At 40.0% G+C, this 14465-nt stretch overlaps 1 protein-coding gene across 13 annotated transcripts in view; it reads left to right on the top strand.

Annotated features, from left to right (window-relative positions):
- ptprsa (protein tyrosine phosphatase receptor type Sa) overlaps window positions 1-14465 on the top strand; it is a 230334-nt gene that overhangs the window by 108803 nt on the left and 107066 nt on the right. For all 13 annotated transcript variants that reach the window (XM_040128917.1, XM_040128913.1, XM_040128924.1 and 10 more), the window contains 2 exons: window positions 5191-5336; window positions 8763-8904. In XM_040128917.1, coding sequence (XP_039984851.1) covers window positions 5191-5336; window positions 8763-8904 — 288 coding nt within the window. The remainder of the gene's footprint in view (window positions 1-5190; window positions 5337-8762; window positions 8905-14465) is intronic.

Raw genomic sequence — 14465 nt, forward strand, 5'->3', positions numbered from 1 at the left:
CAAAGTTGCCAGCTTCATGTCATTAAGGTGTTCTACCACATCAAATGTGTAGGGGGAGTTGTTGTGAGACAAAGTTCTCAAATAGGAGAAACATGTTTCATGGGAAATATAGTTTTAGTTTCAATTTTTAGGGCATTCGCACTATACACCACTAGACTGAGATAAAAGGGGTACCTTCACCTTTTTATGGTCAAGTTAGTTTTATGTGATTTTACCATAAACTGAAATATAATATGAATATGATACATTAATGTTTAAAGATACTGCACATTACACCGCTACAGAAAGTCACACGTTTGATTACCCACAGCAGCCAGTGTGTGTCCATTTCCTGTGATTTAGATACTGAACCACATCAATGCATGAAACATGTGACTAAGCGTATCTGTTGATAATATGGTGTGGTCTATGCCATCAATCATTATTGGTATTTTTTAAAGCTATTTAAGCCCCTACACTACTCAGTCTTTTCTATCCTGCAATTACTGGCTACGTGGCAAGGTTCAAATTCCACAAAAAGAAGGGTTCAAGTGTTACTGGCAGCAGAGGCCCAGAGGCACACAGTCAAGGAAAATTGAAAAAAGTTTAATTACGCTCATCAGAGTTCAGACAATCACACACTGCATACCTGTAGTAATTGCGTTATAATAGACATTCATGGGCCCACAGCCAGTGGTGGAGGGGTGTTGGATGGCATCTGCGTGAAAACACAGACAAATACAGTCGAACATGTGCGCACACACACACATCGTACTATATTTACCGTACACACAGAGACAGAAGCACAAAAATGCATTCTAGTACACATTTTCTCACCATTCACTGTATATTATTTTAAACACACTTAACACAGTGAAGTCGATTAAATTCATGTTGGCAATGAATGTCAGTATGTTGTCAATCTGAATGAATATAATCTGCCCCCTCTACCCTTTACCCAACCTGGGTTGATTGGTAGTCAAATAATGCTGATGGTGTTCAAACCATATTAAACCCACTCCCTGAATAGTCTAAAAACGATCAAAAATAGACACAACAGTAAACAGTTGTGTGTGTTTGTGTGTGTGTGGAAAAAGAGAGAGAGATAATGTCCATTGCCCACAAGATGGCAAGCATGAGAGTGGAAGACAGCAGATCTGACACATAAACCTGTCTAAACTTTTTTTGGTCCTTACGCAATATAATCATGTATAATTTAATTTCTTGCAGTAATGTCTATGGAACTTCGCTTCTAGTCACACATCTGTGTGAACAATGAGGGCCAGAGATTAACCTATGACAACAGTTGCCTATGACTGTGTCAAAGGCTGGGGAATACACGTTCTGTAGGCCACTGTAATAGGCGCATCTCCTATCTCACATGCAAACAAACGCACACAACCTGTTACTATCTCTCAGTTATCAGACCAGCTTCCCAGTTTTTCCCACTGCCTCTGCTTTTGTACAGCTTTAAATGCTGCCTCCCAGCTGGCATGTTAGCCCTGTGAGACTTTCCAAACTGCATTTCACCTGTCTTTTCTCCAGACATGGAGGTTTTCCTCATTTCCAGAGAAATGTAGAATATCAATCTGAAAATATATAGAGGCTCTGTTACATTTTTTTTTATACTTATAGTTATTGAATGTTACTTCAGACAAGAGTTTTTTTTCTCTTTAAAATCAGACTTGTGTTTGTCATACTCTTCACTGTGACCAGTGGACAGTGTACAGTGTCATAAATGACACGTCATATACAGTTCAAGGGAATCGTGCAGGACACACGACAAACAGTGGATAGTATAATTTACAGACATTACATTATTTTCTAAATGCATTCAGGCAGATTGAATGAAGCAGGTTAGCAGGCACAGTTGAAAATCTTCTAGTATAGTGAGATGTAAGCAAAAAACACTGCACTCGATATGCTATAAAAATGCGACTTATCTATTTAATGGCTGTGCAAAGTCATGCGAGTCTCATGTTATCATCTCTTTGTTTAGAAAAAAAGCAAAAACTATAAATAACAACAATGAAGAGCAATGGAGAAAAGTTATGAAAACTGTCTTTTTTGATGAAAAAACTTTCAGTCCTGCCCTCACTCTTCACATCATCTCTTCTAGTCAATGGACCTCCTGTTACCTTCTCTCCTCCCCTCTCAGCTTTCTCTTTACCACTGACCTCACCACCTCCTACTGCACTTCTCTTCCTCTTACCCCCTATTGTCCCATTCTTTTTCATTTCATTCGTTTTCCTCCTAGCCTCTGTCTTTAAACCCTCCTGAGGTAATGTTGAAAGCTGTATTTAGTACAATTCTGAGAAAATCTGGGATCTTTCAGGAGATAAATTCAGACTGACATGCGGGCAAGCACATTTATTGTACATCTCTCTTATCCTATGAATCAACAGAGAAAGAGAGAGAGAAGGCAACTGGGTGGAAATGTCGAATGGTCCGGGGAAAACTAATCAAAGAGCGCTGGCCTTCAGCAGACCACTGCCACAGGCCTTCTCTGTGTAAATCCCTCTTCTGTCTCAACAGAGGGCACATTGTAAGGGGAGGTCAAATGCAGAGGAGCTGTGTTGTGTAGTTTCAGAATGGAAATTGAAAGTGTAAAACACCAAAAGGATCATTGTATTCACCAGATAAAGTAGGCCTATTCCTTGATGCTAGAGAAAAGCTGGAGTGCTCAGTTAGTTAAGTTAGTTTTACTTACCGAAGATATTTACTTAGTTTTGCTGCAATTTTGCCTTTTCCCAGAGAGGAAAATCTCTGAAGTTCCCATTTTAAAAGTTCCAACAGTGCATTAAGAACTTTTTTTTGTTGGAAATTACATAATCAGCTGCAGAATGGAGTAGTCTACCATGTATATGCAAAGATATATAATGTAGATGCAGGATAAACACACTGAGAGCACCCCCAGACACTAAATGATAGTAATATCCAATGTAACTGTAGTTGTTAGTTACTTGTAGACCTTAATGGGCTTTTTTTTTAAATATTTGCTTACAATATAGTATTGATAAATAAGATATTACGATATTAACAAGGGATTGTCAGGTTGCAGAAATCTTCCTAAAACATTATATATTCTGTTAGAAAACCTTTCCAGTGCATCAGAGTATGTGACTTCCTCAGGGGTTAGTCTAACAGATGCAGAGAAAGATTTAAAGAGGGCTAAGAAATATTTTGAAGGAGGCAACAATCAATACGCTTTCATTTGACCATCAGAAGGGTAGGAATCAATATTTCCAACATTAAAATGATTGCCAGCAACACAGCCCTTTAATACATCTTATAAAAGTAGAAAGGTTTCATCCCCTACCATTTCGCTGATTTATTTAGCTCAGTGTGTTTCCTGTCTACATCCAACACTCACAGCCTGTCAGAAAAATGTTTTATCATGAATGAAGGTTTAATTCACATAAAATACCACTGGCCTTGTAGTTAGTGCCATGTTTTACCCTTTGAGCTACATATGCACCAAGTTACCCAAGAACAAAGGATGATAGGGCAGACAAAAATCAAATCCAGATAAGATTAACTCTGCTGTTCTGCAGGTGAGCAACTCTGGCAGCTGGCTGCTAGTCTGAAACATAATATGACAGCAGCAACAGTTTTTAATTGAAAGCATTTTTTGTCTTCATTTGACCATGGATGGCATAGTGAGCACATGCCCTTACTTTCAGCAACAGTCTTGCATTCACAGACATCTAAGCTTGAAAATCAAGGTTAAGATTGTTTCACATTGGCACACACTCATAAGCAGGGCAGGAACACGTTTTGGTGTAGCAAGCCCATTCTCCTGGGAAAAATCCATGTTTTTGAGGAAACCTTTCAGATCAAATAACCATTACTCACTAGTTAAGTTAGTTTGTGTATGTTGTTGTAATATTTGCATCAGAAATACATTTGGTGTTAACTTTGCATACGGTGCCGCTGCTTTCCTGAGGCAGTACACTCACCCTTATTTTTCCTTGTCTTACACTATTTCTCTTGGCCTCATTCTCTCTAAAATACCCACTCACCCACCTCTATTTACCCGATTGCGAATGCAGGAACTCTCCTTCATATGTGTTTAGCTGTGCCTGGAGACTGGTGTCAGCCCGTGGTACCTTAATTATTAATTTGACGTTATGCACTGGCCATTTGATCATCCACACATATCTGTTTGATTCAGATTTAACGAGCTCCCCAGGAGTATATGTTTTCTCTCTCTCCCTCTTTCTATCAGGCTTGTTGTCTTGAAGTTACTACAACCAAGGCATTAGCGGAAAAAAAAACCCAGCACCAAAAGCACCAAACTTACTGGCATTTGATGGACAGTTTAACCACAGGGTCTCACTTCTATGAATGCATACATTTTTAGAAGGCTTTGTCAATACCCACTTCTCACTTTAGAATGCTTTGATACAATGTAAAATTAATATAAAAACTCCCTTTTTTTTATTGCCTCATCTTCTTAATGTCTTCTTCTGAGGGTTTGCTACTGTACTGTTGGTATCCTGACTCCATTTCCCTATGGGGTCATGTTTTTTAGCCACGAATCATCAGCATCATGGCGGAACATCAACATATAAATTCGTAGTTTCATGATATACGCACAGAACTAGACAGCATTGAAACTGGGATAACAGATGAGGACTGACGCAGTAATTTAATTCAACCCAAGTTTGTACTGCAGGGGGTAATTCAGAATAATGAAATGGCCCAGTAGTTAAAGAGGCTGCCCTGTCAGAAGAAAGCGACAGGTTCAATCACCACAAAGTTCATCAAATCCCAAGTGTCCTAACTGTGGGACACATGGGATTTGATTTAGATAGGTCGACACCTATCCAAAGTGGCTATCCATCCAGTAACTTTCTGTCTGTCTATCCTGTCTGTCTGTTGAGGTATTTATTTTGTCTCTCTCCAAAACTCAAACTGGCTTCTCTCTGCTGCAGAACAGTGTGCGTGGGTGTGGGGCACAGTGAGAAATACATAAGATACAGAAGGGGTTGCAAGAAGAGTCTAGTGTGGATTTGTGTGACATTACAGACTTGTGTGTCTGTGTGTGGATGCATGTGCAATGCACTCAAAGTGGAATTTAGAAGTCTGTACTTTCAGAAATGTAATTACACTTATTTAATGCTGTCTTGACTAGTGGTAAAACATTTGTCTTGGGGTCAGTGCTAATGTCTCTTTCTCTCTTTCTCCCTCGTCTTCCTCACTTTTTAGCACAACCGTGGTTCACTAAAGTTCCCGTCGACCAGATTGGCGTCTCAGGGGGCGTAGTCTCCTTTGTCTGCCAGGCAACAGGCGATCCCAAGCCAAGGGTTAGCTGGAACAAGAAAGGCAAGAAGGTCAACTCCCAGCGTATAGAGGTGAGTTTATCACTGCTGCACACCGCAGGTGTGGCGGCAAACTTTATGGTTAGCAAAAGGCCATTCATGTTACTGTACTATCATGCAACATGAAACTTAAGTGCAAGATGAGAAACTAATATCTCGCAGTAAATATTCTTGGACAGCTCTTGAAAGTTAAGGTGTCTAAAACTGAATTCTGTTGGGTCATTGCAAAGTTTATTTTCATTTAGCATTGAATTTGAAAATTTACTTATACTGAAATAAATTGGTGTTTAAAGAGTTAACAAATTGGAGGAACTGTTGTTCTCACTGCTAATAGTTTTGACTACGTAATAAAGTCTACTATTTGGACAAATAAGATTTAGCAAAGTCCGTTAAAGCATGAAGCTCAAATGATGTTAGTCCCCATATTCCACTCTGTTTAACCTTTATTTGTGCACACGTGCTCTTTTTCATCACAGCCCTGCACCACATGCGCATTACAAGCACAGTCTTCTATTGCAATTGGGTTCCCACGCAGTCTATTTGAAAAGGGTGTTTTCATTTCATTTGCTTTTTTCACCCACAGTTTTCACAAATAGTTCTGGGCAACAGCTACCAATCTTTTCATCGACTGGCAGCGCTAGCCTCTGGGTGATGTGCAGGTCCACCATTAGCGACAGTCTCCCAGTAATGCAATGCAACGCTCTCCCATTCCTCCCACTCTGTCCTCTTTGCACTTGACTGACTCTGCTGTTGTCACATTCTTGTTTCCCGTGCTCGGCGTTTTTATCTGCATGCGGCCCTGTCTGAATGTGTCTTTCGGTGTGTTATTCATGATGTTTGTCATTCAGTTCTCAGCAGGCGTCCCAGATGGCATCTCTCAAAGTCTTGATTGATGCTCAGTGTCTCTTAATTAAAAAGTTGCTTTTGTTAAGGATGACGGCAATGCACAGAGATAGACACACACACACTGCCGCATGAAGACAACCACAGGGGAGGGGGCTAAAAAGCAAAAAATGACAACAACATCAACAGGGGGAAAAGCGGCATCTCATAGGAGGACAAAATTAAAAGACAAGTAGTGTTTGTACGTTTTCTTCTCTTGCATGCTAAGTGGGAAACAAAGCCAAGGGCGTAAAGCAGCCCGCCAGAACGGACGCTTCTTTTCCTCCGTTTAGCATGAAATAAAAAATTTGTAAAGGGGTTTTGAAGTAGTTATGATTTTTTTTTCTGTTCTACCCTCTAGACAGCTGCTTTGATATTGATTGTGATGCCGTGCTCTGCAGTGTTTTTAGCCTAATTAACGGCTCAGCTCTGAGATGTGCAGCAGTAGAGCAACGGGGCTGCTGAAGACTTGTACTTGTATCTGAAAGTCATGCTTTGCACAGAGATCTTAACAGTGAACCCTGCGTTGAGATGGTGTAAGCTCCTCTGGGGAAGGATAGATATTGGAAGAGAAGGTTTGCAGTGAGACTAACAGACTGGCTGACCATCTTCTCTAACACTTCATCCATCCAAAATTAGTGCAAACATGATAAGCTTGGGAAATGACTGTCTGTGTTAAAAGAAAAGGGGTAATTGGTTCAGAAATCCCACCATTTAAATTTTAGTCATTCACCCAAGTCTTGAGGTTCAGCTTCTTGCTGTTGGATACATGTCTGTTAATATATTAGTTTCCAAAGAGATCAAACCTGAGGTCTGGCCATTGGCCAATGTCTGAAACTATTATGTCAGAACTGCCCCACTGTCAGTCAAACCCACTGGCATCACGATTTAAAGTAGTTCACAATTAAAGAAGTTCCACTGTTTGCAATGAAGACACTTTTAAAATGGTTTTTGATTAATTAAAATATTAAGTTATTGGCAAGACCTAACTATTTCAAATGCACTCCATACTTCTCAACATTCAAAACATCAGGATGCTTATGTCTAGTTAGTTTGAATTGGGAAACTGGCAGTTAAGCAATACACTGTAATTACGTCTGCTGTCAGGTTTTTTGTTATAGTTAAATGATATACAAATTTGAGAACTCAATGTACACAAAAAGAACACTTTTGTCTATATTGGAGAATAAATAGAAAAATATGTTATATATTTACTGTGAGCATCCTGATTTTCTGATTTCTTATTTTGTCAAATACTAAACATCTTGATAACTCAAACAGAAAGGGTGTTAATGTTTACATAGTTATTCTTAAATGTCAAGATTTTTGTGAGTGAGTCAGTATTCTCAGCACATGTTGCGTTCTGAGTATTGTCTGACTTTGTTTTAAAAAGTGCTTTCAGAAGGTTCAGAACAAAGGGCATACATACAGATAAAAACAAGAAATAAAAACACAGAAAAGCAAGCACATTACACATATAGATATGAGACTGGAATGATGTGTGTGTGTGTGTGTGTGTGTGTGTGTGTGTGTGTGTGTGTGTGTGTGTGTGTGTGTGTGTGTGTGTGTGTGTGTGTGTGTGTGTGTGTGTGTGTGTGTGTGTGTGTGTGTAGAGCGAGAGAGAGGGTGTGTGTTTCCTTATAATTCTGTATTTATGAGGACCAAAGGCTATAAAATAATAGAGTACCTTTCCATCCGATGATATCTTGTTATAACTCACTTCTACAGTTAGGTACATAGATATTTAGACAGTAACACAGTTTTTTTAATTTTGCCTCTGTACACCATCAAATTGATTTGAAACGAATCTATCAATATGTGATTGAAGTGTAGACTTTCAGGTTTAATTTAAGGGGTTTAACAAAAATATTGAGTTTAACCATTTAGGAATTACAGCCATTTTAACACATAATCCATCATTTTTCGAGGCTCGAAAGTAATTGGACAAACCAACATAATTAGAAATATAAGGATTACTTGTAATACTTGTGTCTGAAGTCTGGAACCCATGGATGTCACCAAATGCTGAGTTTCCTCCCTTGAGATGCTTGGCCAGGCAATTACTGCAGCCACCTTCAGCTGCTTTTTTATAGGGTCTCTGGCAAGGTCTAATCTGGCTTTCTTATTCTTGAGTAGTTTGCAACTTGTGTTAAATCCTCTGTATTTAAATTCATGAAGGCATTCATGAAGGCATTTCTTGATTGTAGACTTTGACAATGATACACCTAACTCCTTGAGAGTGTTCCTGACCTGGCTAGATGTTGTGTCCATGTGGTGGTGTACAGAGGCAAAATACAAAAATTGTGTCACTTTCCAAATACTTAAGTACCTAACTGTATGTGTCTTTGGTTTTGGGTCAAGTTTATGATTGACATAGAGAAACCGCCTTGTTATCAACCTTATATGTAAAACAATGAGAAGACTGACACTAAATTAATCATTGTATCGCCAAGAAAATTGTTAGCTCTGGTACTCCATGCTATTACTCACCTACACCAGGGTGCTTATGTAAAAACTGGTAGTATTTCTATTGGAATACCACAGCTGTGTAACCTAACCCTATTCCTAACCCCACAGACCATTGAGTTTGACGAGGGTGCCGGCGCTGTACTCAGAATCCAGCCTCTCAGAGCACCACGTGATGAGAACATCTATGAATGCGTGGCTGAGAACAGCGAGGGCGAGATCACCGTCAATGCCAAGTTGTCTATCATCCGAGGTGAGTTCTGCATTAAAAAACAGTGTGCAGAGGGGTAACTACAAAATAAATCATTAAAGTGGACATCCAGGAGCTCCTTAGGTTTTTTTATGATGGCATCTTGCCTTGGAGTTTTTGAACTGCACTTGCCAGTAAATGAGGACTGAACCTTGAAGTCTTTTTGTTGGAATCTCTGTAGGAAGTGCTCTGTAATTTGTCATAAGCCATTTTGACTTTAACTGTAAGAGTTGAATAGCTGGGTTGTTCTGGATTTGTTACAAATATTTGTTTGCATGTTTGCACATATAAAACAATCTTGTAGAGTAATGTATGTGGCAAAATGCACAATTGTAACTTTACTTTGTATTTCACCATACAATAATTATGTATTTTATCTTGCATGATTATTCAATCTTTTGTCTTTTTCTTTTTTTGGTCTTTTACGTCTTATCAAAATGTAGTTGCCAAATTATTAGTGTTACATGAATCATCATGAGAGAAGCCAAAAAAAATAAATGTGAAAATGCGGAGGATTATTTCTTAAAGTTTTTGTGCAGGTGCACATTACAGGCTAAAATAGACTCATATTCAATTACAACATATTGACAGTATGAAGCCTGTTTTATTAAGGGTCCGTCAATTTGAATGAATAAGATTGATTGGTCACCCATAGACAGTTAGGGCACAGCGACAGACAGATATGTCTGGACACATACACACAGTCTCACACAAAAAAGTGTAAAATAAGAAAACAGTAAGAGATGTGTAGATGAAATCAATGATAGCTGAACTTTGTGGACCTTTACTGAGAGGCTCCTGTAGGTGCTACTTTAGTTTCAGCAAAGATAATACACCATTTGTTTAGCTCTTGTGTAGAGGTCATGGAGGACGGTATCAGAGGCAAGCAAGCATGTGGTCACACACTCCCGCATTCTTCTCTCTCATTCTACCTGTCTCCGTCTGCCTCACAAACATAGACACACACACCCACTGTCTTCTCTCTTCTCTTCTGTTCTCTCTTACTGCCATCTGCCGTGTTTCCAGGGTTGGATGAAGCTGAGCTTTTGTTGGCTGGCTGGTAGCACACGAGCTATGCCTTCCTGGCTGTCAGATGCATGTTGGAGCAGGGATTGGAAGTCTGGCCCAGCATCCTGGGTTAGTTATTGTTAGTAACAAACCCCCCACCCTGGAAGTATGTTTTTGGATGCTAGGGGGGGGGGGGATTGCCTTAGTTGCCCTTGAAAACTTCAAATACATTTTGAAGTGTGGTACTTAAATTTTGAAGTTACATGAATGTTCACATTTGTGACAATTATACTCATGCCTTTGCCTGGAGTAATGCAGACTGAGTGAGTAGTTTGGTGCTGTACTTAAGGACTTTTGCTGCTAATGGACACACAGTGGCTGCTCAGCTGAGACACTTTAAACTGTTACACTAAGTTAGCAAATGTTTTTAAAAATCCACATTATTCATAGTCAGAACCCAATTATTATTTATAGAGTGCTGTGAAAATCAAGTCCAGAAGGTCCTTTACAAAGAAACAGTGGACTCACAGACTGATTGAAAACAAGAAATTGAACAAGCACACCAAATTTTAAACTACAAGCCCCGGCATGTGCATGTCAGTGTGTGAGTACTTGGTGTTTGAAAGAGCACAAGGCAAACCCAGGGCAGTCCACAGGAGCAGAAGGAAAACAAAAAGTTATTGGAATCAGTTCGACAAGGTTTCCTCAAGAACCCAGAGTAATACAGCAGCTTTCCTGCCCAGGCAAGACCCAACACTGAAGGAGGGATGAGAGTGTGATGATTGGGGGTAAAGGTGCAACATGAACGGCAGAGGAGGAGGGCAGTGTGTTCTCTCTGTTTCCCATCTTTACTGAGGCCGGGCCCCACTCCATTAACCCGTCAGCATGGGAAGGAGACAGGAAAAGATATAGGCGGAAAAATGAAGAATATGAGAGAAGAGAGATGTAATTTAATTTACAGAAAATGCAGGAATGCAAGGATGGAGAAAGGTGAAAAGTGAAAATGGGTAGAAAGTGAGAAAAAAGACTGAGGGTGAATGTAGAGAGAGAATGCAAGTAGAGATGGAAGTGGAGCAAACCAGAGGAACAAATTGAAAAAAAAAATAGAGAAAAGTTGGCCAGAGATGAAGGGAGACAAGAGGGGGTATTGCGGACGATTGGCAATGTGGAACAGGTGAGGAGGACAATAGGCAAACATGCGTTCTTGGAACAGGGCAAAGGATTATGGGATATGGGACAAGGCACAAGGGACACATCCGCAATAAACAGAGGGTTTTTTATGGTCTGGGATCTGGAGAGGCAGAAAATGGGTCGCCACGATGGGTGACTTGGCCGGAGAGCCGTTGCACACATTTGCGATAAAATACAGATGCATGCACACACTCGCCCGCATATTCAAGTTAACAAATACAAACAAACACACAGAATAACATACATTTAAACATACATGAATGGCTTATACATCACCGGGATGCTTGCGTGGAAGTACACTTGCTAACGAAGAGTCATGAAACTCACTGAACACATAAATGACTGTGAATACTGATCATTTGAGAAGAACAAGATTCTTCGCTCTCAGTGACAACACACTATATGCATAGTCACTCTTCAGCACACATGCATTATACACACACAGAAGCGTGCAATAGACCAGCTCTTTCTATCCTATTGCGAACTCATCTACTATGACAGCATGTGGGCTCTACTTGGAATTTGAAAGGAAATTAACAACTGCACAGTGTTAACCACACACACACTGCAATGCTTGTCTGCACTGGTAAAGATATGCATACATACGGCAAAGGCATACACACGTACCGGCAATGTTCATGTACATGATCACATCCAACACGTACTGTACACCCACGGACTTACATCTATAAAAATACGTAAACATACCAAGATAAAGGCATTCTGAAACACTCTAATATAAATCCACATACATTTCTTCAGACAAAAACAATATGCAGACTAACCGTAAACCCCCGTCTAGTCTTTTTTTATACTGTATTGTAACAATGACAGAACCCCACTCACTCTTCTGTTGTCTCTAGTGTTTTTGTGTGTGTGTGTGTATGGGTGCGTGTGTCGGTGGCAATGGCAGGGTGCGTTTAGCACACGTCTGTGACACCTCCTTGGCTGTTGTTCTACTGCCTCAGCTGAATACCTAAGATGGGGGCCATCTGGCTCCACTAAGACTCGCACACAGTCCTCTGGGAGTCCTTGGAGAAGGACTGACAAGTGTATGAAGCACACTCTTGAGATCTGACACAACTTGCAGCTTGCTTGCTCTGGGTTTTTTGTTATGGGAATATTTTATTTTCTGTTTTTAGGATATACCTGTTTGTTCAGGAAAATGTTTAGAATTTCAAAAAGGAGAAGAGATCATGGGGAGGTACACTGCTTTGTGTGCTTGACTTTTAGACTGCTGCAGTCCTTAGCCCTGTGATTATTATTGCAGATTTGCCTTCCCTGAGGCATCCCAAGGAGGAAAAACTGTGATTGATGAGATTTGGTGAGATTTTTATGTTGAAAAAGTTGTAAATATTATCTCTCTATCCCTGTGTTTGGAGAACCCATCGTACAGATGCAAGGCAGAGCTGCTCTTGAGGCAGAAATAATCATGTTGGTTGAGTTAAACCTCAGTGGTGAACCCACTGAGCTGCAGTTTTCCTCGTGAAGTAACATCCATGTAAGCTCTGGGCCGTTTGTACCAGCAGGCAGCAGAGACTAACCTCTGATAAACACACATACAGGCACATGCAATAAGCTCTCAGGTCTGGCCTTGCATGACCGCTTGCAGCATAATACCCGACCTGTGTGTGTGCGTGTGTCACACTCACATCCTGCTAATTTTTTCTGCCACTCCCAATCAGGTGGAACCAATCAAACTTACCCTTCTCTTTTTCTTAACACTCTTGTTACTCTCTCCAAAACCTGTTCAATCCCTGGCTTTCTCTCAGTATATGCCAAGTTGCAAGCCTGGTTTTCATCCACAGCACTGATTTTTTTTGTCTTGAGTTTCAACTCCAACCCCTCCCACCCTCACCCCACCACCGTATCCTTTCCTCTTCCTCTTTCTCTGGTGAAAATGTCTTGTTAAGAATGGTATGCAACATAAATTGTACATGTAAGACTCGTATTTGCCAGGGTGTATATGACTTTTCTGCTTTCAATTTACAGTTGTTGGTAGACAGAACACAGTACCATTTCCCCTTGGATTCAGCCATGTCAAACCATATTAAGAGGAAGTTCTTGCCAGTTTTCATTGCTTATGTTATTTTTAAAGGTGGCATTTTGCTGTCTTGCTGCAGGTGGATTCAGCAATGTGCCGTTTCATTTGCTGGTTTTAAGTAGACTGGAAACTCTAGTGCACCCACTATTATCCAGAGTGGCGTGGGGCGTAGTGTGCCTACTGTTTGATCAGGCTCTCTGCTAATTGGCTGTTCTCTTGGGAGCAGATAATAGTGAATTTTAATGGGATTCTGGATGCTGAAGGAAGGAGAACTGGAGTCCAGTCAACCTCTAGACCAATAGTGGCTCCAGGCCAAGCCTTAAGACATTCTATTGCACCTTGTTTTCTGTGCTCCCATCTACCTTTTTCTGTATCTCTCACACAATATCAATACCATTATGGCTCTCTCCTTTCTATCTCGCTCTTGCACATGTTTTCTCTCTGTTTTTGTGTCTTCCTGTCTTATTTCATTGAATGTCAGTGGGTTGTGTGTTGGAGAGAGAAAGTTTTATCTGTTGGAGTGGACAGCAGCAAGTGGATGGTGATTAATGATGTGTGAGAACAGTATTTGTGTGATACAACCATCCACCATCTCCACTACATTTTAAGCAACTAAATACAAATTCAGATACATTACTGTAGTCTGGAGCACCTACAATTAATTGTCTTTCTAAACGGACAGCATGTCACAGAACTAAGAGCATTCCATATACTAATTTGTTGTGTGACTCCTTTATTGACAACATATTTTCAACTTAGTATAAAAAGACTGGCTGTACAGCAAAAATGCATTGACCTGTGCCTAAAAACATTGGGATGGGAACTCATCTATAATGACAGAAAAATACAGAGGCAATATTTAATAAGGTCACATTACTGTGCATTAGGTAATACTATGAACTGTCCTGGTCTTCACAAGTTATTGTGTGAGTGTGTTTGCAATAGAAGTTAAGAAATCTGAGATTTCTCTTCATATTTGTGATGCAATTGAATTTCAAAATTGGTTTGTGTTTTAAAGGTCTGAGTCTGGCTAAGACAGAAAGTAAGAGACCGTTTGAGAAAAGGGAGATGATAGGAAGAGAGTAAAAAAAGAATTTCTCTTCCTTACGGGTTATTTCATCAGTATTCCCTGTTCGTATCCAACAAGCACCAGCACAAACACACATTTAAAATTTCGAAATATTCCCCTTGGGTTCATTCATGATCCATTGACTTTTTGTAACCTCTTAAAACTACAAGTTACATTTTCTCACACATATATGGTTGTTTTTTTGGCACTGATTTGCTCTTTTTCCTCAGTTTTTTCTATTTGTAGGGCTAA

This window comes from Xiphias gladius, chromosome 6 (genome assembly GCF_016859285.1).
Source record: "Xiphias gladius isolate SHS-SW01 ecotype Sanya breed wild chromosome 6, ASM1685928v1, whole genome shotgun sequence".
Classification (NCBI taxonomy): domain Eukaryota; kingdom Metazoa; phylum Chordata; class Actinopteri; order Istiophoriformes; family Xiphiidae; genus Xiphias; species Xiphias gladius.